Here is a 26,497-nt window from a genome sequence, read left to right on the forward strand (position 1 = left end):
ATATATGGAAGCTAAGACTACCGATTTAGTATCAATTTGCAAATTTAAAAATAAAAATTGCCCAGCAGGGTCACGCGTTATAAGTTCCACCTCCACCCGCAAATAAGAGTGCAGTAGAATTGCAACACCCCTTTTCTTTGAACCGTCGCCCACTGAGGCACAATATACATGAGGATAGCGAGGATGAGTCAGGAGCCGCTCATGGTCTCTCCTAAAATGGGTCTCCTGCAGAAGCACTACCTGGGGGCCAAGGTGCAAAATTTCCTTAAACCATTTTTGACGCACCTGTAAAAAATGCCTTTTTTAAAATTTTTGCCGAAAATGGACACGTGGCAAAATGAAAATTGCCATGCGTCCATTTTGGGTCTGAGACCTTACCACCAGCCATTGACCTAGCAGGAAAGTCTCACACGGTAACTGGTAATGACATACGCACGTCAAATGCCACTTGACGCGCGTCTGATACACGTGTCTGAAAATAAAAATTATTTTACGTACGTGCATATCGAACGTGCATCAAAAATGAAATTACTTCAAGCCACACGGTATCTGGGTGGTAACTCCATTTTGGCGCATGTTGGGCAGCTGTAGACACACGGCTTAGTAAAAGGGCCCCTAAGTTTGGGTGTCATTTATTGAATTTTCCCTGGCAGGAGGATGATCAGAAGCAAACGCCGGCGCTAGAGGCTGTTAGCTCCATACTAGCGCCTGCGTTTGCTACCGCCCCATGATCAGAGTCCCCGAGCGCGTGAAACAACATGCTCGAGGGCTTTTAAAGCAACTAGCATGCAAATGCACGCAAAACAGGGCTAAACCTATTCATCCCCAATGATCAGCGACCAGCGCACCAAAGATTGGGTCACTGGCTGCGGCAAACCCTATTTATTTATTTATTTGTGGCATTTGTATCCCACATTTTCCCACCTATTTTCCACACTTTCCAAAGTAAACCCCCTGGTGGCAGAGCAAGGCATTACAATGATGGAACCAAATATGTCAGTGTTTCCCCAAAATGACTCAACACCAACCAGGGAGTTTAACAATAAAAAGAAAATATTTTTTTATTAGTTGAATTATATTTAGATGTTAATGAAATTTTACCAACTTGCAAATTTAACATACGTATTTTTATTACAGGTTTGCAACACAAATCAGTTTAGTCTCTAGAAACATTGAGAGCATCCTCAGACAATTATAAATATTAGTTACATAAATCGTTTAGGTACATTCAATTCCACAAAACACCAGACTCTTCAAAGTCTCCCCTCTCCTGTCCCTCAGACCCCCGGAGACCCCCAAGGATCCCAACATGTAAGTTTTCCTCTACTCTTTTTTTCTTCTTTTAGTTATCTCTCACTTATTGTTCAGGTTTCCTTTACTATTTTCCCTTATGTGCACTTTTTTAAATAGTTTATCACTTAGCTGCTCTCTTTGTTTTCTCTCTCTGGCTCTCTTGAACGGTGGGCGCCCTTTTCTTTCAGGTGATGATCTCCAGCATCAACTTTCTTCCAGTCTTTCCCTAGTAACATGTTCTCACCAAAAGAGCTCTCTCCCAACTGCCAGCCTGAGCTGTTTGTCACTCTCCTGAGAGTTCCATCAGCATGCGGAACACTCAGCGCATGCACACAGACTACTCAGTTTCACTGCACTGCTCACTATCTCTACACCAGATCTAGACGGAGCCAGGTAATCTTTTCAAATTTAACCCATAGGGTTACACCAAGCTGGCATTAGGGTTTGCAGACCATTGGGGAGGAATGGTGAGCCCTGTCCATGCTAGCAGGCCTCACATTCCCCCCCCCCCCCCCCCCCCCCAGCGATGGAGCTGGAGGTCCAGCGGATCTCCGGTCCCCCTAGGTTCAGGGAGGGCTGGAGATCCGATGCGTCTCCAGCCCCCCCCCCCAACTCCCCCCAGCACCTCCCCCAAACCCTCCAGCATTAGCAAGGGGTCCCTTATATGGTGTGAAGCCCCACCCATCACATCCCAGGATACACTGGGCAGGGCTGGGCGCCGCCATTTTGCAGGCGACGTCGAAGGAAGAGGAGGGAGGCAGGCTACCTCCCTCCTCCATCTCAAGGTAGGGAGGGTAGGGGGATTGACACTGGACCACCAAGGGAGACCCCTTGCTAATGCTGGGGGGTTTTGGGGGGGGGTTTGAGACCCACTGGATTTCCAGCCCTCCCTGAACTGTGTCGGTGGGGACCGGAGGTCCAGCGGCCTTCCAGCCCCCCTGTCGCTGGAGGGGGGGGGGGAGGTCGGTCACCCACCGGGCCACCAGGGACTTTTTAGAAATGCTGAGGGGAGTTAGGGGTGCTGAAGACCCACCAGACCTCCAGCCCTCGCTGAATCTGGACGGGGGGTGTCGGGGGGGACCGGAGGTCCGCCCGACCTCCAGCCCCCGTTTTGCCTTGCTTGGGGCGGGGCCATGGACCTCCAGCCCCTGTGTTTGACAGGTTTGGGCTTTTGACAGCTCAGACCTGTCAAACAATGCAGGAGGATTGTGCTGAGCTCATTATCAGGCACGATTCTCCCGCACTTCTACCCCATGATCAAAGATAATTGCATGCTTAAATTTGCATGTCATTATCTCTGATCATAGGTCTAATAATGCACCGTGCTGTTCCAGCGCTATTTTTATAGCGCTGTTTGGAACAACACGGGGCTTTTGATCAACTGGTCATAAGTGCATACAGCATAATTTTGTCCAAAAATGACACTTGTAATAAACTGTATATGAAACCTCAAATGAGGATTCAAGTTTTAAATTTTATTACTTAGTAGCTTCATTGTGTGCCCCCTAGTTCTAGTATTTTTGGAAAGAATAAATAAATGATTCACCTCTACCAGTTTTCACTCCAGCTCAGTATTTTATAGAGCTCTATCATATCTCCCCTCAGCTGTTTCTTCAACCTGAAGAGCCCTAGCTTCTTTAGCCTTTCCTCATAGGGAAGTTGTCCCATCCCCTTTTTCATTTTCGTTGCCCTTTCGTTGTACCTTTTCTAATTCCGCTATATCTTTTTTGAGATTCGATATCCAAAATTGCACACAGTATTCAAGGTTCAGTCACACCATGGAGAGATACAAAGGCATTATAACATTCTCGTTTTTATTTTCAATTTCTTTCCTAATAACATATTTGCTTTCTTAGCTGCCACTGCACACTGAGCAGAGGGTTTCAACATATCATCAACAGTGACACTGAGATCCTTTTCCTGAGTGATGATTCCTAATGTTGGAACCTTGCATCACGTAGCTGTAGTTTGGGTTCCTCCTTCCCACATGCATCACTTTGCACTTGCTCAAATTAAATGTCATTTACCATTTGGACACCCAGTCTCGTCAGGTCCTCTTTTAAGTTTTTACAATGCTGTTGCGATTTAACAACTTTGAATAACTTTATTTCGTCAGCAGATTGAATTTACTTCACTAGTTATTCCCATCTCTAGATCATTTATAAAAATGTTAAAAAGCAGTGGTCCCAGCACAGACCCCTCGGGAATCCCACTATCTACTCTTCTCCATTGAGAATACTGATCATTTAACCTACTTTCTGTTTTCTATCTTTTAACAAGTTTTTAACCCACCCTAGGACATTACCTCCTATATCATGACTTTCTAATTTCATCAGGAGGAGTCTTTCATGAGGTACTTTGTCAAATGCCTTTTGAAAATCCAGACACACAATATCGACCGGCTTACCTTTATCCACATGTTTATTCACCCCTTCAAGGAAATATAGTACATTTCCCTTGCCTAAATCCATGGTGGCTTTGTCTCATTAATCCAAGCCTATGTATATGCTCTGTAATTTTGTTCTTTATAATAGTTTCTACCATTTTGCCCGGTACTGACAACAGGCTCGCCAGTCTATAATTTCTTGGATCACCTCTGGAACCCTTTATAAAAATTGGAGTTGCATTGACCACCCTCCAATCGTTCTGTACCATGGTTTGATTTTAAAGATAAATTACATATTACTAGCAATAGCTGGGTAGTAGTTGCCCTAGGTGAACTTCCAACCCCGTATCTCTTCTTAATTATCTTTCATATCTCCCACCCCTACCTGATTACACTCAACAATCATGATTTTCCTAACATTGTAAAAATGCATAAATGGACATCATTTTTTAAACTATTACATTTTGCTTTGTATGTATTTATATAATGAAGACAATTTACAAAAAGTATTTATCCAGGTAAATGGGCTGTTTGAAAATTGCCCATTCTCCCTGCAAATAAAAGTACATATTAACAGTTCTTTGAGTTGTCTGGCTTTTGACTGCAGCTGCTTTTTGCAACCTCCTAGTTTGCCTGATGGGCAAAGCCAGCTTTGCTTGTGTGGCTTCCTACCTACACCATCTCTTTCTGCACTGCATATTAGTCTTTGGGTGTGCTGTGAACTCCTGCCAGCTCTGCTCCTCCCCCCCCCCCCCCCCCCCCCCCCCCCCAGTTTAGTGGTCCTGCTAAAATATTACTTTCATCTTAGGGTTTACCTCACTCACCTCAAATTTTTTATCAATCTATCCACCTGTTTCTTTGTTGATGTTAGGTCATAGACTAGTATATGCATCCTGCTCATAAGGTATTATTTTGTGTTTTTGGTAAATACTCCTTTTAAATGATCTATAGAAAGAATGTAACAAATAAATAAATAAATAAATATACCACTATAGGTATAAACATGAGAAACTGCAAATGAGGAAAACAAAATATGTAATACCAGATATTGGTACTGAATTTGTGGAAGGGGAAAAATGGCATATTTTCTCGTTTGGAATACACTGAAACAAAGGGAACATTTTGAATGGCTAAAAATTGATGATTGATTTTTGCTCAGATAAAATGGATTCTTCTTTCTTATGGAGAATCTGGCAGCTGTACGTTAGACAGCACAATATATTTTTTTCTCGTACCACCATAAGTAGTCCTGCATTGGAATCTTCACTCCCATATCCTGTCATCTGTTTTAGTTCAGAAATCCATCTGCCATTTATTTCTGAGTAACTATGTAGTTTTGTATCACATCTTAATTTCAGAGCAAACTGTTAATATACATATTCTGAAATGTTCTTTGTTTCAGAGTGATGACTCAGATATCTGGGATGATACAGCATTGATAAAGGCGTATGACAAAGCAGTGGCATCATTTAAGGTAATAAAGAACTTGTCCGTATGCCGTTTTATATTAACTGCATTTTGAGAGAACAAAATATAACATGGCATTTTTGTTGATCTAAATATAAATGGATGAGTTATTAATACTTTTAATTAAATCATTTCTGTGCATTGTAAACATCCTGAACTTGGCAAAACTAGTTTTATCCCCAGCCCTCATATTCCTTTTTATGGTAAAGGACAGGGGTGCATGCACACTTTACTTTTGCAATTGGAAATTCAATTGCGCAGCTGTCTGCTCTGATGGTCCCCTGCCCCAGAACAGGAAGTTGACATCAGAGGGGCAGGGAACAGGCAGAGCCGACAGCCGCACAACTGCTCAGTTCACCCGGGGCAGGGGATGGGCAGAGCAGACAGCTGTGCAGCTGCTCAGTGCAACACCTTACTGCTTGGAGGGAGGGAGGAAGGAAGGGCGGGGATGCTCCGTCCTGGGTGCAACTAATCTAGGTACGCCACTGCCTCGGGTACAAACTTAGAGATCCTTTTACTGAGTTGCATTGGCGCTAATATGCATGGCATTCTGTTGAATTAGGGTGCATTAATCTGGGTGGTAAATATTTTTGAAATTTTTTCTGGAGGGTCTTGTCAGGGGGTGGAGAGTGGAGGTTTGTGCACTAATTAGTTAGTGTAGAATTATATGAGCTCTTAGTACCTACAAAATAGGTGTTGGTAAGTGCTCACATGATAAATTTTCTTTAAATCTCAAGTTGTGAGCTCTCAAAGGACAGGGAAATACCTGCATAACATGAATATAACTCACCTTGAACTACAACTGGAAAGTTGTGAGCTAAATAAAAATAATAAACATATGTGTACTAATGAGTGATTGCTGTGTCTCCTGAGATGAGCGTTATAGAAAAAGTTTTCTAATGCCTCTTACTTTAGAGCTTCTTCCCAAATTGCCTTTCAAGGCAAATTGTTAAAGGGGTCTTTTACTAAGCTACGGTAGAAATCAGCTGGTGGTAAACACCAGCTCCCATTATATTTCTAACTAACTTAGGGCCCTGTTTACTAAGGTGCATTAGTGTTTTTAGCGCATGCTAACCGTGTAGGCACCTGTAGGGATATTGTAGGCTCGTACATGTTTAACGCGTGTTAAAAATATTAACTCGCTTATAACGCTGCTTAGTAAACAGTGCCCTTAAAAAGGATTATGTATGCTCAAGTCCATGTTTGGAAAGGATTAATTGAAGTTAAGCTATTTCTTTCACTATGGAGATTGTCCATCTATTTTAAGATAAAATAGTTTTCTAGATTGGAGTGCCTTCTGAAGGTCTACTGCAAGTTGGAAAATTTTATTGAACTTGATTCCAAAATTAACAAATATTGTGGGTTAGATGAACACTATATGTAACAAACAAACATGAAAAAAATGGAGGAAAAAGGCCTCATAAATCTCCAGTGGTGCTTCATTTGCTTTCCACACATAAGCTTAGTCACCACCAAGATCTGCAATAATCATGTGGGATATAAATGTCATGAATGAATGAATTGGCCAAAAAAAACCTCCTTATTATACACAGTTACTTTATTATATATAACATCTTCCTTTTTAGTAAATTTTCTTATGAATAAAAAGCAGTTTTATAGTGCATCAAGCATAGTTCATATGATCAAACATACTTGGGGGCCCTTTTACGAAGTCATGGAAGGGCCTACACATGTGCAGTGCATGCCAAAATGAGACTATTGTCAGTCTAGCATGCCCCCCTGGTGGTAATTTAGGATTTGGTGCTTGCTGATTCTAGCAGTAGAAATTTTTTATTTTCTACTGTGTGCGGCGTTTCCGGCAGTAATTGGTAGTTGGTGTGCACTAAACAGTTACCCTGTGTGTAGCATGTGAGCTCTTACTGCTAGATCAATGGGTGGCGGTAAGGACTCGGGCCATAAATAGGCACGCTAGTTTTAATTTTAGCACACGCCCATTTCTCGGCCCAGTAAAAAAAATTCCCTTTTCCCAGATGCAGTAAAAAAAATGGCCTGGCGTGCACCAAAAACATGCGCCCACACTACCGCAGGCCACTTTTTACCACAGCTTAGTAAAAGGACACCTTCCATATCATCAAGCTGATCAATCCATAGACTGGTGGGTTGTGTCCATCTACCAGCAGGTGGAGATAGAGAGCAATCCTTTTGCCTCCCTATATGTGGTCATGTGCTGCCGGAAACTCCTCAGTATGTTCTCTATCTCAGCAGGTGGTGGTCACACACAGCAGCAGCTCTGGCTAGGCCTCCAAGCCTAATTGTTAGGTTTTGTTGAGTGCCTGGGGTTGAGGGCTCTTCTTGAGCAAGTGCAAACCTGGTGGCCCCAGGTCCCTCCTTTTCTCCCCCCTCCCGCTGGCTCCGTTTAAAAAAAAAAAAAAAAAAATTTTGAACGTCCTTAAAGGCGTTTATTTCGACGTTTATTTAAACGTTTATTGCAGCTCACTGGGACACCAGGTCGTTACAGCTCGGAGCGGAAAGCAGGTAATTTTTACCTTTTTATAGCGGGCAGGGGGTTCCCCGATTGATCTCCACGTGGCATATGGTGTCGGAGGGCGAGGGCGCAAAGAGTCGCTCCCCGGATCGCTTAGGCGCTTCTAGAGGGGATGCGGGGGTCTTAAAGTCTGATTCGCCCTTGTTGGGTGACAGTTTCGTGACCGATGAGTGTCCCGGTCCTTCCTCCGGCGTGGCGGTTTTTCCTGCCATAAACGCCCATCCCCCGCTGCTCGCCTCCGCCATCTTGGCCGGCCACGCGGCTCGGACGGCTTCTTCGTGGGCCGCCCTTGAGGGAGACATTAATGCCATGGACGCCCTTAATTTGGGCGACGGCACCAAAGCGGCTAAAGTTAAGCGCCGTTTTTCCCGCGCGGCTCCTTCGCGGAGTGTCGCGCCGGACACCATTTTGGATGCGCAGCATGTCTCTCCCCCGCTCTTGCGAGCGCCGGTTGAGGGTGCGTCTAGGGCTGTAGCCCAGGCTGCGGAAGTGCACAGTCTGGGGGGTTTCTCCCCAGAGTTTGTTTTGCTGCTGCATCAGGCCTTCCTTATGCAAAACGCTGCCCCTGCTCCCTCGTTTGGTAAAGAGGTTGAGGTCCCCGGAGGTAAACGCCCTCGGGTTGATTCCCAGGCCTTGGAGGACATTGTCTCCTCCGATGTAGATGAGGGCAGCGTATCTGAGTTCTCCCAACGGTCCTTTGCGGATTCCTTGGAGGAGACGGATCCCCGCTCGGTTGGAGCGGATACCCCTCTGCAGCGCGGCTTTTTAGCTCAGAGGATTTGCCCAACCTGTTAGTGCAGGCCATGGGCATTTTGAAGATTTCCTCTCCGGAGGACGTCTCTCCCTCAGCCCCTGTTGGCTCTGCCATTATGCTGGGGACGAAACGCCCGCCTAGAACCTTCCACGTGCATAATGCCATGCACACCTTAATTTCGGCTCAATGGGATGTCCCAGAAGCGAGCCTCAAAGTGGCTAGGGCTATGTCCCGCCTCTATCCTTTGCCTGAAAGTGAACGTGAGGCCTATCTATGGCCTACCGTGGATTCTTTAATCACTGCGGTGACTAAGAAGACGGCTTTGCCAGTGGAAGGTGGCACGGCCCTAAAGGACGCCCAAGACAGAAGATTGGAGGCGGCCTTAAGGTCGTCCTTTGAGGCGACTGCTTTAAGTTTGCAGGCCTCGGTTTGCGGTTCCTATGTGGCCAGGGTGTGCCTGACTATGGTGCAGCGGGCTTCCCCCTCGGATCATTCCTTGAGGGCTGATTGGCCGGCCCTGGAATCGGGCTTAGCCTATTTGGCAGACTTGCTGTATGATGTCTTGAGAGCCTCAGCTAAAGGCATGGCTCAGACAGTCTCTGCGCGGCGGTGGCTTTGGCTGAAACATTGGTCTGCTGACCACGCCTCTAAATCCCGCCTGGCTAGATTGCCTTTTAAAGGCAAGGTGCTCTTTGGGGTCGAGCTGGACAAAATCGTGACCGATCTCGGCACGTCTAAGGGCAAGAAGTTACCAGAGGTCAGGGCTCGGGCTAGTACTCGTTCCGGTACCTCCAGAGGACGGTTTCAGGAAGCCCGTCGGTACCGCCCGGGCAGGTCGGGCTCCTCTGCCCCCTCTTCCTTCAAGAGGACTTTCTCCCCCAAGCAGCATTCCTTTCGCAGAGACCGCCGTCCCGGAGGTGCTCCCTCCGGTCCTCCCCCAGGGTCTCGTACCCAATGATGGGGTCTTGGTCCACGCCCCAGTGCAGATTGGAGGACGGCTGTCCTCGTTTCTGGGCGAGTGGACCACAATAACTTCAGACACTTGGGTGCTGGAAGTCATCAGAGACGGCTACAAGCTAGAGTTCTGCCGACCCTTAAGAGACGGGTTTGTACTCTCTCCCTGCAAGTCTCCGGTCAAAGCTGCGGCAGTGCAGCAGACCTTGGACAACCTGATCCGCCTGGGTGCGGTCGTTCCGGTGCCAGAAAATCAGATTGGCAAGGGACGTTACTCCATTTACTTTGTGGTACCAAAGAAAGGAGGTTCTGTCCGGCCTATCCTCGACCTCAAAGGGGTCAATCGGGCCTTGAAAGTGCGGCACTTTCGCATGGAGACTCTCCGCTCTGTTATAGCGGCAGTGAAGGCAGGAGAGTTCTTGGCTTCCTTGGACATCAAGGAAGCGTACCTGCATATTCCCATCTGGCCTCCTCATCAACGCTTCCTGCGTTTTGCAGTCCTGGGACGACACTTCCAGTTCAGAGCCCTCCCTTTCGGGTTGGCTACTGCTCCGCGGACCTTTTCCAAAGTAATGGTGGTCATCGCGGCCTTCCTGCGAAAGGAAGGAGTCCAAGTCCATCCTTATCTGGACGACTGGTTGATCCGAGCCCCCTCTTATGCAGAGTGCGGCAAAGCTGTGAACCGGGTGGTTGCTCTTTTGAGCTCCCTGGGGTGGATCATCAACTGGGAGAAGAGCCAGCTGCGCCCGACTCAGTCCCTGGAGTATTTGGGAGTTCGATTCGACACCCAAGTGGGCAGAGTGTTCCTGCCAGACAATCGGATTGTCAAACTTCAGGCTCAGGTGGACCAGTTCCGAGTAGCCTCTCCTCTTCAGGCTTCGGACTATGTGCAGCTGTTGGGCTCTATGACGGCCACGATGGAAGTAGTGCCCTGGGCCAGGGCTCATATGAGACCACTACAACACTCTCTGTTGCAGCGCTGGACTCCGATGTCGGAGGATTATGCTGTGCGCCTTCCCTTGGACCCAGCAGTGCGCAAGGCGCTGAGCTGGTGGCTGCAGACAGACAAGTTGTCTGCAGGAATGCCTCTGGTGACCCCAGAGTGGATTGTCGTCACGACGGACGCCTCTTTGACGGGCTGGGGAGCCCACTGCTTGGGAAGGACAGCGCAGGGGCTCTGGTCTCCTGCAGAGGCAAAGTGGTCTATCAACCTCCTGGAACTCAGAGCCATTCGGTTGGCGCTTTTGGAGTTCATCCCGGTACTGGCGTTGAAGCCAGTACGGGTCCTGTCGGACAATGCCACTGCTGTGGCCTATGTCAACCGCCAGGGAGGTACCAAGAGCGCCCCTCTAGCCAAGGAGGCCATGAATCTATGCCAGTGGGCGGAAGCGAACCTGGAACAGCTGTCAGCGGCCCACATTGCCGGAGTCATGAATGTCAAGGCGGACTTTCTCAGTCGCCATACCTTGGAGCCCGGAGAGTGGCAGCTATCTGCTCAGGCGTTCTTGGACATCACGAAGCGCTGGGGCCAGCCGAGCCTAGATCTGATGGCGTCATGGGCCAATTGCCAAGTGCCGCGCTTTTTCAGCAGAGGACGGGACCCTCGATCCCTGGGAGTAGATGCTCTTCTCCAACAGTGGCCGACACAAGAGCTTCTCTATGTGTTCCCGCCCTGGCCCATGTTGGGCAGGGTGCTAGACCGGGTGGCAAAGCATCCGGGCCGGATAATCCTGGTGGGTCCGGACTGGCCCAGACGTCCCTGGTATGCGGACTTGATCAGGCTCTCAGTCGACAATCCTCTGCGACTGCCTGTGGAGCAGGGCCTGTTACATCAGGGTCCCGTGGTGATGGAGGATCCCTCCCCCTTTGGTCTTACGGCCTGGCTATTGAGCGGCAGCGTCTGAGAAAGAAGGGCTTCTCAGACAAGGTCATCGCCACTATGCTGAGAGCGAGGAAGCGCTCTACTTCTACTGCTTACGCCAGGGTTTGGCGTACCTTTGCAGCGTGGTGTGAAGCAGGCTCACTTTCTCCCTTCACTGCTCCAATTTCTTCAGTGTTGGCGTTCCTGCAAGAAGGTCTGGAGAAAGGCCTGTCGCTCAGTTCCCTTAAAGTCCAGGTAGCGGCTCTGACTTGCTTCAGGGGCCGCCTGAAGGGTGTTTCCCTGGCTTCACAGCCAGATGTGGTGCGCTTTCTTAAGGGAATTAATCACCTGCGCCCTCCTCTGCACTCTGTGGTGCCTGCAAGGAATCTCAATCTGGTGCTAAGAGCATTGCAGAAGCCGCCTTTTGAACCCTTGTCGAGGGCATCTCTGAAAGACCTGACGTTGAAAGCAGTCTTTTTGGTGGCTATCACTTCAGCCAGAAGAGTTTCCGAGCTCCAGGCGCTCTCATGTCGAGAGCCTTTTCTGCAGTTCACTGAGGCAGGAGTGACTATTCGCACAGTGCCTTCCTTCCTGCCCAAGATTGTTTCTCGCTTCCATGTGAATCAGCAGCTCTGTTTCCCTTCCTTTCGTAGGGAGGACTACCCAGAGGAATACTCTGCTCTCAGAGGTCTGGATGTGAGACGAGTCATCATCAGATACTTGGAAGTGACCAATGATTTCCGGAAATCGGATCATCTGTTTGTCCTGTTTGCAGGTCCTCGTAGGGGTCTGCAGGCTGCTAAGCCTACAGTGTCAAGATGGGTCAAGGAAGCCATTGCAGCGGCTTATGTGGCCGCGGGGAAGGTGCCGCCTATCCAGCTGAAGGCTCACTCCACAAGAGCTCAGGCGGCCTCGATGGCAGAGGCCGGTTCCGTCTCCTTGGAAGAGATATGCAAGGCGGCAACTTGGGCTTCGGCCCATACATTCTCCAAGCATTACCGCTTGACTGTGGCTGCTCGGGCGGAGGCCCGGTTTGGAGCTTCAGTGTTGCGGTCAGGGATTTCTATGTCCCGCCCTGGGTGAGTACTGCTTCGGTACATCCCACCAGTCTATGGATTGATCAGCATGATGATATGGAAGGTAAAATTATGTATCATACCTGATAATTTTCTTTCCATTAATCATAGCTGATCAATCCATAGCCCCTCCCAGATATCTGTACTGTTTATATTCTGGTTGAATTTTAGGTTCAAGTTTAGTCTTCAGTTACTTCAGGAGGACTTCGTGTTCAAGTTTTTTCACTTGGATTCTTCAAGAGTTGAGACGAGTTTGTGTTACAGTGAGCTGCTGCATTCCTCTCCCCTCCGTTTTACGGGGCTGGATTGAGACTTAAATTCTGCCGGCACTCCCTCCCGCTTCGAGCGGCTGTAGGGCAGCTTTGTACCCCTCCCGCTTCGGCGGTGTTAGGGTCAGTCAGCTCCTCCCGCGGTTGCGGTTGCAGGATAAGCCAGATCCCCCCGCATCGGCGGGGTGGTGTCCCTCCCCCGCTCCGCGGGGATGAGCTGGACGGATTCCCCTCCCCCACTTGTGTGGGGATGAGCTGGGTTAATTCCCCTCCCCCGTTTCGGCGGTGGTGAGCTGGGCAGAGTGTCCCTTTGTGGGTGTAATTCTCTAAGTGCTGAGTCCTGCGGATGGGGCTTTGATATCGACATACTGAGGAGTTTCCGGCAGCACATGACCACATATAGGGAGGCAAAGGAATTGCTCTCTATCTCCACCTGCTGGTAGATGGACACAACCCACCAGTCTATGGATTGATCAGCTATGATTAATGGAAAGAAAATTATCAGGTATGATACATAATTTTACCTTAATCTGATACTCCCTACGGGAGTGAAAGTATTGAAGCACCACTGGTGATTTTATGAGGCCTTTTTCCTCCATTTTTTTCATGTTTGTAACACATACACCCCCCCCCCCCCCCCCCCCCCCCCCGTTTACTAAGCCGTGTTACCGGCTGCCATGCGCTAATGCAGACACAGCCCATTCACTTTGAATGGGCTGTGTCGGCATTGCTGCGTGGCTTAGTAAACAGGGGTGATAGTGTTCATCTAATCCACAATATTTGGTGATATGAAATGATTTTCACATAAGGTTGTGAAGTGTTCTTTGAGTTTGTAATAGTCAAGAATTAACAAGACATGTATGGTATTGTCTTCAATTTAATTGTCTTGTTTGTGCCCAAGAACCTGAAAAATAAGATGGAAAAAAATCAGTGATCTAAAAAATTAGTTTAACATTTTTTTTTAAATTGGACTTTCAAATTTCTTACAACATAGGATTTTATTTTATATACATATTTCCATATTATTGAGAACAGAAATCATAAATTCTAATTACACTGCACTATCAAAAGGCCCATCAATAAATAATGGGAAACTGTATTTCCTTATCATCCTGCTAGAACAAACCCAGACCAGTGGGTTGAGTCCCCCTTCCAGCAGATGTCACTGGTATAGTTCAGTATCTCTATGTCCATCACAGGTGTAAGGGGTGGTGCCATCTGGAATTCTCCAGCATTTCTCTCTACCTCCAGCAGATAGTGTAGGTTAGTCTGAGCTTGAGCAGCAGGTTCCTAGACCTAACTCCCCAAGACATAGTCCATGGCCTGTGCTTCATAAGGTTGAGTCCTTGGGCCTTCACTCCTGGGCCACAGCTCTTGCACCAGTTGAGCCAGGGTGTTCTTAGCCAATGACTGCATTTTTTTGTAAAACCCACTCACCCACCTAGAACAGCCAGAACCATAGCTCTAAACATGTATACCATGTACGTCTGGGACACAAATCAGGCGATGTTTCCAAAGGAGATTCAGAAAGGCAATTAAGGACTGCCAAAAAGCCAGCCAAACCAGGTGTTAAGCATTTGGGGCAGGAGTCTGTAGTAGAAATTTGAGCCCAGTAGGTACGCCCCGTTGAAACATAAAAACGCAAAAGAAACTTTCCAGTTTGGCACCGACATCTTCTCAAGCTGCTACTGTCCCGGCTCCCCCACCTTTGCCAGTACCTTCCTTTGATGAGCGATTTTGAGCCATACTTGGGGAGGAGCTGGCGCAGATACTGAGGTTGCAATCCGCTTAGGCATCAGTGGTGCTTACCCCACCTACTAATCAGCCCCACACTGTTCTTGAGGCTCCGTGCCTGTGGAGAGATCCTCAACGTTGGCACCTCAAAGGGTATCAATGTCAACATCAACCCATGCAGCACCGCTCCCGATGTCAGGGAAGGAAGCTTCCCTGGAGTCTGAGAGTAGGACTGCACCTCAGCGCTCTTTATGGCGTGGATGTGGATACACTGGGTAGGGGCAGGTGCAGACTCAGTCTGATCTGAGTATGAAGAGGAGTCTGATTGGAATTGGGACCGTTCATGGGACTCAGAAGAAGAACCTCATTACTTCTCAGAGAAGGAGTCTTATGGGGTCCCTTCTGGCCCCTCCCCATCTCAAGAGAGATATAAATCTCCATCTGAAATTCTCTTTTTCACTGGTTTCATCAAGGAGATGGCTTTGGCCATCCCATTTAAGTTGGAGATGGAGGAGGAGCCCAGAGCAGAGATGTTAACTGTTCAGAACTGTCGCCTCCTAAGGAAGGGATCACAGTACCATCGCACCCTATCCTTAAAGATGCACTGACAAGGAATTGAGAATAATAATAAAATGTATTTATAACCCACATTATCATAAAATTCTAAGCGAGAAATAAAATTACATATATAATGAAATCTCCTAGCTCAGTGCAGGTCACACCAAAGAAGGTGGATACTTAGTATCGTATCCAGAAGGCTCCCGGATTCAAGAGGGTCCAGCTGCCTCACCACTATTTGGTTGTCGAATACACTCTAAAATGAGCTAAGAGTTCCAGCACTCATGCCTCAGTTCCCCCATAGAGAGGCTCGGACGCTAGACTTGTTTGGGAGGAAGACCTTTCAGGCCTTGATGCTTATTGCTCGCATCCAATCCTACCTGCTCTATACAAGCCTTTACTTGAAATCTGTTGTAAACAGTATGCTAAGTCTTGCTGATTCTCTCCCTTGGGAGCAGGCCACAGAGAACATAAAAACATAATGTTGCTGCTATTTGGGTTTCTTCTAGGTTCTTGGCACCTGGATTGGCCACTGTTGGAAACATGATACCTGGTTAGATGGACCATTGGTCTGATCCAGTATGGCTGTTCTTATGTTAAGTGTTGCCATACTGGGACAGACTGAAGGTCCATGAAGCCCAGTAACCTGTTTCCAATAATGACCAATCCAAGTTGAAATTATTTTCTTCCTCAACCAAGAGCAGAGACCTTGATAACTCTCGCCTTGCAGGTCACAGCTTGGCAAATGTTGAGATTAATGAGCTACATGGCCTCAACAGTGCGTGTCACTCCCATTGCACATCTCCATTTGAGAGAGACCCAGTGGCCTCTAGCTTCACAGTGGCCTCAAGAGGCTAGGAATCTAGTGGATATCATCCAGATTCCAACAAAGTTGACTCATGCTCTTCTCTGGTGAACAAATTTGACTGTGGAACTTCCATGCCAGATTCCACCACCTCAGAAGGTGTTAACGGATGCATTCAACTTGGGATGGGGAATTCATGTAGATGGGCTTCACAATCATGGATTTTGGTCTGCTCAGGAAAGGACTTACCATATCAACTTCCTCGATCTCAGGGCCATTTGAAATGCACTAAAGGCTGAAATCCTCTGCCCAGTGTGCGGCGACAGCCAAAAAAAGCAAACAGGATGCTAGGAATTATTAGGAGAGGTATGCAAATTAAGACCAAAAATATTATAATGCCTCTATATTGCTCCATGGTATGACCTCACTTTGAGTGTTGCGTTCAATTCTGGTCACCATATCTCAAAATAGATATTTCGGCATTAGAAAAGGTTCAAAGAAGAGTGACCAAAATAATAGAGGGGATGGAACTGCTCCCATAGGAGAAAAGGCTAAAGAGGTTAGGGCTCTTCAGCTTGGAAAAGAGACGACTGGGGGGGGGGGGGGGGGTATGATTGAGGTCTACAAAATCCTGAGTGGTGTGTAGCGGGAGGAGGTGAATCGATTTTTCACTCATTCAACAAGTACAAAGACTGGGGGACACTCAATGAAATTGAATGGAAATACTTTTAAAACAAATAGGAGGAAATATTTTTTCACTCAAACAATAGTTAAGCTCTGGAACTCATTGCCAAAGGATGTGGTCATGGCGGTTAGTGTATCTGGGTTTAAAAAAGGTTTGGACAAGTTCTTGGAGAAAGTCTATAGTCTTTTATTGAGGTAGACATGGTGGAAGCCACTGCTTGCCCTGGGATTGGTAGCATGGGATGGTGCTACTAGTTGGGTTTCTGCCAGGTACTTGTGACCTAGATTGGCCACTGTAGGAAGCAGGATACTGGGCTAGATAGACCATTGGTCTGACCCGGTATGGTTATTCTTATGTTCTTATGTTTCAGAGAGTGGCTACAAAACCAAAGTGTTCTCATTCAAATCGACAACCAGGTTGCAATGTTCTATGTGAACAAGCAGGGAGGTAACGGGATCCTACCCCTTGTGTCAGGAGGCAGTGGGCACAGAGTGGTCCTTTGAGCCATTTTCCTTGGTAGGCAGGCAGAACAGCCTGATGGACAGACTGAGCAGGGTTTTGCCACTGCACAAGTGGTCTCTCAACATGGGCGTAGCCCGCTAGATCTCCCTAGAGTGGGGCACTCCCTCAGTGGACCTCTTTGCCACTCAACAACAAAGTCCCCCAGTTCCTTTCCAGGCTCAGATCACACAGCAGGATAGTGTTGGATGTCTTTCCTTCTGTACTGAGGGGAAGATCTTCTGTATGGCTATCCTCTGATATCTCTCATAGAGACTTTGCTGAAACTCAGACAAGGCCAGGGAACTGTAATCCTAATCACCCCTTATTGGCCGAGGCAGATCTGGTTCCCTCTTCTTCTGGAGTTATCCTCTGAAGATCTGTGGAGATTGGACTGTTTTTCAACCCTCATCACGCAGAATGAAGGATCCCTCCTGCATCCCAACCTCCAATCCCTTGCCTTCATGGCTTGGATGTTGAGAGCGTTGAATTCAGGTCCTTGGCTTTGTTAGTGTCTCACATCTTAGTGGCTTCCACAGAAGACTCCACTTAAAGGTGTTAGTGTTTTAAGTGGAGAAGGTTTGCCTTCTGGTATGAGGGAAAGACCTTAGATCCCCTCACTTAATGGGTTAGATGCTGACCATAGGGTTAAAAAAAACAACCCGGTAAGGGTTCATCTCGGTGTAATCAGTGCTTATCAACTTATAGGAGGTAAGCCCATATCTGTACAGACTCTAATTGTCCACTTCATGAAAGGTTTGCTGTTGACAAAGCACCCCGTCAGACCTCCTACTGAGTCATGGGATTTCAGCGTTGTCCTCACCCTGCTGATTGAAAGCTCCTTTTGAGCCACTTGATTCCTGTCATCTGTATTTGACCTGGAAATTTTTGTTTTTTGTTGCGGTTACTTCAGCTCGCAAAGTCGGTGAGCTTCAGCCCCTAGTAGAGGATCCACCTTACAGTAAGATTCATCACAATAGAGTAGTTCTCTGCACGCACCCTAAGTTCCTAAAGTAGTGTCAGAGTTCCATCATAATCAGTCAGTCATTCTACCAAACGTTTTCCCGAAACCACGTGCCCATCCTGGCGAAAGTGTACTGTTTACCTTAGATTTCAAACGAGCCTTAGCTGCATATCTAGAGCAGACTAAAGCCCATAGACAGTTCACCCAGCTTTTTGTTTCTTTTGACCTAAACTGGATGGGTTTGCCATCAGGAAACACGCATTTTCTAATTGGCTAGCAAATTTCATCTCCTTTACTTATGTCCTTGCTGGACTGACCGTAGAGGGCCATGTCAAGGCTCATAATGTCAGAGCCGTGGCAATGTTAGTAGCTCACTTGAGGTCAGCCTCCATATAGGAGATCTGCAAAGCTGCAACAATACACATCTCTGTCTTGAGCAGGATACCCGATCTGACGGCCGGTTCAGTCAGACAGTTCTGCAGAATTTGTTTGGTATGTAGAATCCAACTCCACCCCCCAGACCCAGTTTTGGTCTGCTCTAGGCTGGACCTCCACAACTAGAATGTACATAATTTTCAGGTTGATTGACATAAGGGCCTTGACGTTTCAAGTCCCTATTGTCTTGGAGTTGTTGTTTTCGGTGAGCTTGATAGCTAGGGATTCTCAGTTGGGAGAATATCATTGGCCTACTTGTCCTTGGAGAAAGTGAAGTTACTCACTTGTAGCAGATGTTCTCCAAGGACAGCAGGCCAAGTATTCTCACAAACTCTCTCACCTCCCCTTGGAGTTGAAATTTTTTTTTTATAAGAATTCAAATTTACAAGCAAAATAACTTGCCAGAAATACAGAGAAAGTAATAGACAAGAATTATTTCAATCAGGTATACTCTTCCTTAGACCACAAAATAGGGAGTGTGAAACAAGACAAGGAGATCAATTAAACAACACTAAACAGAAAAAAAAATGTGGTATTAACCTGATTATCCCTAGTTATTATTTATCTGAATCATTATTCCACATTGATCGTCTGGTTAGCTTCCTCAAACCCAAAACGGTGTATATTCAATTTATTTCGTTGGAAACATACTTATTGTGCAATATTAGTGAAAATAATACACCTGTGCTAGGACCGCTGCTTTTTAATATATTTATAAATGATTTAGAGATGGGAGTAACTAGCGAGGTAATTAAATTTGCTGATGACACAAAGTTATTCAAAGTCGTTAAATCGCGACAGGATTGTGAAAAACTACAAGAGGACCTTATGAGACTGGGAGACTGGGCGGCTAAATGGCAGATGATGTTTAATGTGAGCAAGTGCAAGGTGATGCATGTGGGGAAAAAAAACCCGAATTATAGCTACGTCATGCAAGGTTCCACGTTAGGAGTTACGGACCAAGAAAGGGATCTGGGTGTCGTCGTCGATAACACACTGAAACCTTCTGCTCAGTGTGCTGCTGCAGCTAAGAAAGCGAATAGAATGTTGGGTATTATTAGGAAAGGTATGGAAAACAGGTGTGAGGATGTTATAATGCCGTTGTATCGCTCCATGGTGCGACCGCACCTTGAGTATTGTGTTCAATTCTGCTCGCCGCATCTCAAGAAAGATATAGTAGAATTGGAAAAGGTGCAGCGAAGGGCGACTAAAATGACAGGGGGATTGGGACGACTTCTCTATGAAGAAAGATTAAGGAGGCTAGGGCTATTCAGCTTGGAGAAGAGACGGCTGAGGGGAGACATGATAGAGGTATATAAAATAATGAGTGGAGTGGAACAGGTGGATGTGAAGCGTCTGTTCACGCTTTCCAAAAATACTAGGACTAGGGGGCATGCGATGAAACTACAGTGTAGTAAATTTAAAACAAATCGGAGAAAAGTTTTCTTCACCCAACGTGTAATTAAACTCTGGAATTCGTTGCCGGAGAAAGTGGTGAAGGCGGTTAGCTTAGCAGAGTTTAAAAAGGGGTTGGACGGTTTCCTAAAGGACAAGTCCATAAACCGCTACTAAACGGACTTGGAAAAATCCGAAATTCCAGGAATAACATGTATAGAATGTTTGTACGTTTGGGAAGCTTGCCAGGTGCCCTTGGCCTGGATTGGCCGCTGTCGTGGACAGGATGCTGGGCTCGATGGACCCTTGGTCTTTTCCAGTATGGCATTACTTATGTACTTATGTACTTAATTTCATTTTTTCTCTTTTAAAACCAGAAATTATTTAACAATGTGAACACTTGAGTCTCTACTCCAATTCCCATTGATTAAGGTAATCCCAGTTTCACAGGCTTCACTCCTTTTGAATTAGTATTACTAAGTAATAATTTATATTACTAAGAGGAATCATTACAAAGGAAAATAACATTTTTTAGGAAATATTTCTGAGGAAATCTTAAGGAGTCATACCCGGAACTCTGGGAAAACAACAATCTCAATATTAATCATCTGCAATAATATTCATTTTGTTCAAATTTCTGGTCTAGTATCATTTTCAAAATCTTAATCGTTTCCTACTCCTGTAGAACTTCATTTGCTGTATCAATTTTTCTTTCTCAAAGGGTTCGATTAGGTTATCCATGTAGCTCACTAATAAGATTATATCTGAAGCAAAGTTATTTACTACCACCATTAGGTCCTGGAGCGCTTTCCAGATGATATTCAATGTAACCTCCACGGGAGCCGAAAACTCCAAGCTGATAGCTCTTATGGGTTTAGGAGTGGCACTGCCGACTCGGGTTTAGCTGTAAACAACTTCCGTTTCAGCATGGACTCCTAACTCACTCCTCCACTCCTTTGGACATGGTTGCTAAATGATTCGGGAGGGATGAAGTTGTTTCCAGGTCCAAGAACGTCGACGCTCCTTCACCGGCACTAATCAAAGGACTCACCAACCCAGTCATCTGCGGACAGCTCGTTGCGCAGCGGTCCCACACTTGCTGCACAGGGGAAAAAACTGTGGCCATCGGTGGCTGACCCCCGATTGTCCCCTTCCTCTCAGTTAAGGTAACTGCAGTTGCAGAAAGGAAATTTAAAGTAAACAAAGACAGAACTTCAGAGGACAGCTGAGCCGTTGAGCGTATGAGCTTCGGGTCGCCATCTTTCCACTCTCCCTGGTTTGGGACACTCTTTGCTGGTTTCTCTTCAGAGGCCTGTCTGATATGGGTAACCCATCAGCATAGCCCTCTGAGTCATTGAAACACAGAAGCCCCTCCACCACTGCAAGGTGGTGTCCCTCGGAGGGGTGGAGTTGAACTTTTATTTATTTAGCACATTTGATATACTGCTGAGGCCTTCACATAGGCACACAGCGGTTAACAAGTACAAGTAGCTATAATACATGATTGTGGGACCCGTGCTCGTGTATTGGGCAGGAAGGCACCAGCGCATGCATGGTGGGACGCTGCTAGAAACTCCTACAAACTTCTTGCTAGTACGCACCAGGCTCCATTGGATGACGTCACACAACAGTGAGAATGCTTAGCCTGCTGTCCTCAGAGAACACCTGTTACTGGTGAGTAACTTCGCTTTCCCTGATGCGAAATGGCACCCCCCCCCACGCCCATCCATAATTAAAAAAAAATAAAATAAATCCTTGGTACCTAGTGGCGCCCATTCACCTGACCCCATTTCCAAGCCCCCTCCCCCTCCAGAGCCGTACTTAGAATGAGGTTGGAGTGATGCCCACTCAAATGGCAGCCCCTGCCCTACCCTGGGATGCACCTGGCAGGGCCTTTCAGCAAGTGCACATCTCTCTTACCTTGTTCATAGTCTGGGGCAAGCTTGGAAAAGGGGTTTAGAGGGTGGGTGGGGTGCCACTAGACACCAGGGAAACAGTTTTGTCGGGAGGAAGGGAGGGGGCTGGTTATGTCGGGGAGGGGGGGGAATACCACAAGGAAAAACTTTTTATATCACAGTGGGAGGAGCGGAGTAAGGATGATTTTGAGGGATGGGACAGTCCTAGAGTTGGCCAGAGGGGAAGATGATGGGGCCGATGCTGACCCTAGGGGCTCTGCACCAACCTCAGACCTGGTAGTAGGTTTCTGGCATTGAGCCCCACGGTAAACATCAGCACACAGTCTTACATGCTGTGAGGTTACTAATCAGCGCTTTAGTGTGCATTGTAATATGCTTTGTGCTGATGTCTATTGTAAGTGTAAAGTTCAGTGCAGAAACCCTTTTAACAAACAGCGGTCATTAACGAGCAGGTAAACTCATTGTACAAGGCACGCTGTAGCCCATGCTAGCTTTGTGCATCAGCCCTTTGGTGTGCAGCAAAGAACTGTATTTGTGTGGTAGCTGCATGGGAACAAGCTGGTAATGTCCCCTATAGTTATCACACAGACTTAGCAGCACTTACCACGTGTTACTATTACACAAGTGCAAAACCTTTTACTCGGGGGCCTGTTACTAAGGTGCAGTAATGTAATCCTCAGAAACTTTAAAATGTCCCAAGGGGTGTATATTTTTCAACATCACACCAATGAGGTTTTTCTGTTTTTTTTATTTTACAGAATGCTCTGAAGAACGGAGAATCAAGTGATCTTTCAGTTGCCCAAGAAAAAACTGCAGGAACCAAACGGAAAAATAACAAAAAAAATAAAGGCAGAAAGAAAAGTGGTGCACCACCATTCAGAAAGGTTGTGTTTGTTATTTAACATCTATTTAGAAAAAAAATTGCATCTTGAAAATGTCTCCATAGCTCAGCTCATCAAGTTAAAAAGCCAAAGGCCCTGTTTACTAAGCCGCGCTGTAGGCGCGCAAACGTTTTAGCACACACTAATGCTAGAGACACCCATAGAATTATAATGGGTGTCATCAGCACGAGCTAAAAAAATTAGCGCGGCAAAATAAACAGGGCCCCAAGTTAGTTATTGCTTTCTCTTGGGTTGCGGCTCTAACTGCTGAAGTCAATGAACAAGGGCTTATATAAATGGAGATTTAAAAAAAGAAAAAAGGCTTGCATGTGAATATTGTATGATATTTTGGGTTTTTTTTACCTTTCCAAATTTATGTTGTTACATTTTGTTTATTTCTCTATCCTAAAGGAGGGTGAATAGTGGAGAGCCACAGGGATCTTGTGCTGGGACCGGTGGTATTTAACATATTTATAGATGATCTGGAAATAAGAACAGTGAGTGAGGTGATTAAATTTTCTGATGACAGAAAACTATTCAAGGTTGCTAACTACTACTACTACTTAACATTTCTAGAGCGCTACTAGGGTTATGCAGCGCTGTACAAAATAAACAAAGAAGGACGGTCCCTGCTCAGAGGAGCTTACAATCTAAAGAAAGAAATGTCAAGTTGGGCAATTTAGATTTCCTGGGTAGAGGTGTAGAGGTTAGGTGCCAAAGACGACGTTGAAGAGGTGGGCTTTAAGCAGAGATTTGAAGATGGGCAGGGAGGGGGCCTGGCGTATGGGCTCGGGGAGTTTGTTCCACGCGTGGGGTGATGCGAGGCAGAAAGGGCGGAGCTAAAACACATGCGGACTGTGAAAAATTGCAGGAAGACTGTGCATCCAAATGGCAGATGAAATTTAATGTGGACAAATGCAAAGGTGTTGCACATTGGGAAGAATAATCCAAATCGTAGTTACCTGATGCTAGGGTCTACCTTGGGGGCAGCATCCAAGAAAATGATCTAGGTGGTGGTGTAGATAATATGCTGAAATATTTTGCCCAGTTTGCGGTGGCGGCCAAAAAAAGCAAACAGGATGCTAGGAATTATTAGGAAAGGGATGGTAAATAAGACCATTATAATGCCTCTGTATTGCTCCATAGTGCGACATCACCTTGAGTATTCTCAAAAAAGATATAGTGGAATTAGAAAAGGTTCAAAGAAAAGTGACGAAAATGATAAAGGGGCTGGAACTCCTCTCATATCAGGAAATGCTAAAGAGGTTAGGGCACTTCAGCTTCGGAAAGGGGTGTCTGAGGGGAAATATAATTGAGATCTGCAAAATCCTAAGTGGTTTAGAACAAGTTTCTGGCCTCCCACTTAACCATCTATCCCCCCTTCAATCTGTTCAGAACTCTGCTGCGTGTCTTATCTTTCGCCTAGACCGATATGCTCATATCACCCCTCTCCTCAAGTCACTTCACTGGCTTCCGATCAGGTACTGCATACAGTTCAAGCTTCTCCTAGTAACCTACAAATGCACTCAATCTGCAGCCCCTCACTACCTCTCTACCCTCATCTCCCCTTACGCTCCTACCCGTAATCTTCGCTCACAGGACAAATCCCTCCTCTCAGTACCCTTCACCACCGCCAACTCCAGACGCCGCCCTTTCTGCCTCGCCTCACCCTATGCTTGGAATAAACTCCCTGAGTCCATACGCCAAGCCCCCTCCCTACCCATCTTCAAATCCTTGCTCAAAGCCCACCTCTTCAATGTCGCTTTCGGCACCTAACCATTGTACCTGTATCCAGGAAATCTAGACTGCCTCAATCTTGATTGACTGCACTTTTTGTCCTTTAGATTGTAAGCTCCTTTGAGCAGGGACTGTCTTTCTTTGTTAATTGTACAGCGCTGTGCAACCCTGGTAGCGCTTTAGAAATGTTAAATAGTAGTAGTAGTAGTTTGGACAAATTCCTGGAGGAAAAGTCCATAGGCTGCTATTGAGACAGACATGGGGATGCCACTTCTTGCCCTGAGATGGTAGCATGGAATGTTGCTCTATTTAGGTTTCTGCGAAAGTACATAGAAGTATAAAATGAGGCAGACCCTAAAACACGATTCAAATAGTCACCTTTTTATTATTTAAAAGACACAGCGGAATTAGATGTTCATAACAAAGCTAAGAGACCTCTTATAGCGCTAAGCTATTCCAGATCAAAGCTTTATAACTTGTCATCAATCACTCCCAAAGTGTCCATTCTTTATATCTACAGTTTTTGTTATTTTAATTTAAAAAAATGTATGAGTGAAACAAATGATAGGGAAAGAAAAGTGACTACATATCTTCAGTTGTGCCAAACACACTCCATACTAGCAACCTGGTAAAAAGAACACCCAACGCCCACACTGGGAAAACAATGGCGTTTCGGGCCAAGGCCTGCATTCAGGGTTATCAAAGTTAGTCTACAATATACCGTATTTTTCGGACTATAAGACGCACCGGACCATAAGACACACCTAGGTTTTAGAGGAGGGAAATAGGAAAAAAAAATTTTCCTTTTTCCCTCCTCTAAAACCTAGGTGCTCCGGTGCGTCTTGTCCGAATCCCTCCCTCCCGAGTTCGGGATCGCCCTCCCCCCGGCCCTGTCACCACTTCTCCCTACTCACGCGATCTTCCCTAGTGGTCTAGTGACGTCGGGGCAGGAAAGAGCCCCCTCTTTCCTGCCCCGCGCACTGCTCTCCATCCTCCTGTATGCAGCCTGACGGTCTCGGCGAGATTCAAAATGGCCGCCGAGACTTCAATTCTCGGCGGCCATTTTGAATCTCGCCGAGACCGTCAGGCTGCATACAGGAGGATGGAGAGCAGCGCGCAGGGCAGGAAAGAGGGAGCTCTTTCCTGCCCCGACGTCACTAGACCATCAGGGAAGATCGCGTGACGTGAGTAGGGAGAAGTGGTGACAGGGCCGGGGGGAGGGCGATCCCGAACTCGGCGGGCGGCCTGCCAGCCAGCCAGCCAAATCTACCTTCGGACTATAAGACGCACCCCCCATTTTCCTCCCAAATTTTTGGGGAAAAAAGTGCGTCTTATAGTCCGAAAAATATGGTAATATAGGGAAACACAAAAACATGTTATGTACTACACTAATGGGTCTGCCACCAAAAGAATTGCTAAAAAGTAGTGCAAAAACTTTTACAAAACATCTGATACCAAAATACTCACAGCCAAAATTGCTGGTGAAAAATGCTCACTTTGCAGAGCCAAGATTTTAAACTGGCATGTTAAATGTGTTTATGTCATGTATATGAATTAACACAAATAGAAAATCTTCTCAACCAGTCCAAACTTAGTTTAGATGTTATATTCAGTACCCCACATTCCTCAGATCTTCAATACACTAACTTTCAGTATATCAATATAACTTTCCCATAAACCTCAGTGATGTGCAATCACCAGCAATTACTGAAACTGGCGATACTCGCACACATCAACCTCTTCATTGGTTTATTCAAATGATTTTATAATTTTACCATTTTCTTTCAAGTTATTAAAGCCCATAGTTTAAATTGAACTTATCTTCTTTTTCTTTTATTTATCAGACCCGGGGGTTAGGCTGCCCGACATGCACGTTTCGCTCCGAAATGAGCTGTCTCAAGGACATCCCCTACAATATAAAAAATATTTCATTTATATCCACACCCCATACATCAGCAGTCAGCCTATGTCTAGAGCGCATAATTATTTAAATCAAAAACCCAAAAACTTACCCCATGATCTTATTAGCGCCAGCTCAGCAAAAGTAGTTCAAAAGCCAAGATGGCGCCAGCGTTTTTTCAAATTAATTAAATACCAGCTGATCTCTGACATATCCACCATTAGAACCCCGCCCCCCATGGCGTTCCACCGGTAGCTTTCCTCCCTTCACTGCTACCGGTGGTAGGTTGGAAATGATTAAATAAGGGTTGCCCATTCAATTTCTGCATTTAAGCCCGTCGGTATAACCGTCTGTAACATAAAGATATTAAATTGTTCTCTAAAGTTTAAGAGTTTCTTCATGGACCCTCCCTCCTCCCTGACA

The 26,497-nt window shown here is 46.2% G+C and overlaps 1 protein-coding gene across 1 annotated transcript in view; it reads left to right on the forward strand.

Annotated features, from left to right (window-relative positions):
- The window catches only part of LOC115463099 (survival of motor neuron protein-like), a 95,326-nt gene that overhangs the window by 12,343 nt on the left and 56,486 nt on the right, over positions 1-26,497 (forward strand). The window contains exons 2-3 of the mRNA XM_030193311.1: positions 5,082-5,153; positions 22,315-22,440. Coding sequence (XP_030049171.1) covers positions 5,082-5,153; positions 22,315-22,440 — 198 coding nt within the window. The remainder of the gene's footprint in view (positions 1-5,081; positions 5,154-22,314; positions 22,441-26,497) is intronic.

The sequence above is a fragment of the Microcaecilia unicolor genome, chromosome 2 (genome assembly GCF_901765095.1).
Source record: "Microcaecilia unicolor chromosome 2, aMicUni1.1, whole genome shotgun sequence".
NCBI classification, from domain to species: Eukaryota; Metazoa; Chordata; class Amphibia; order Gymnophiona; family Siphonopidae; genus Microcaecilia; species Microcaecilia unicolor.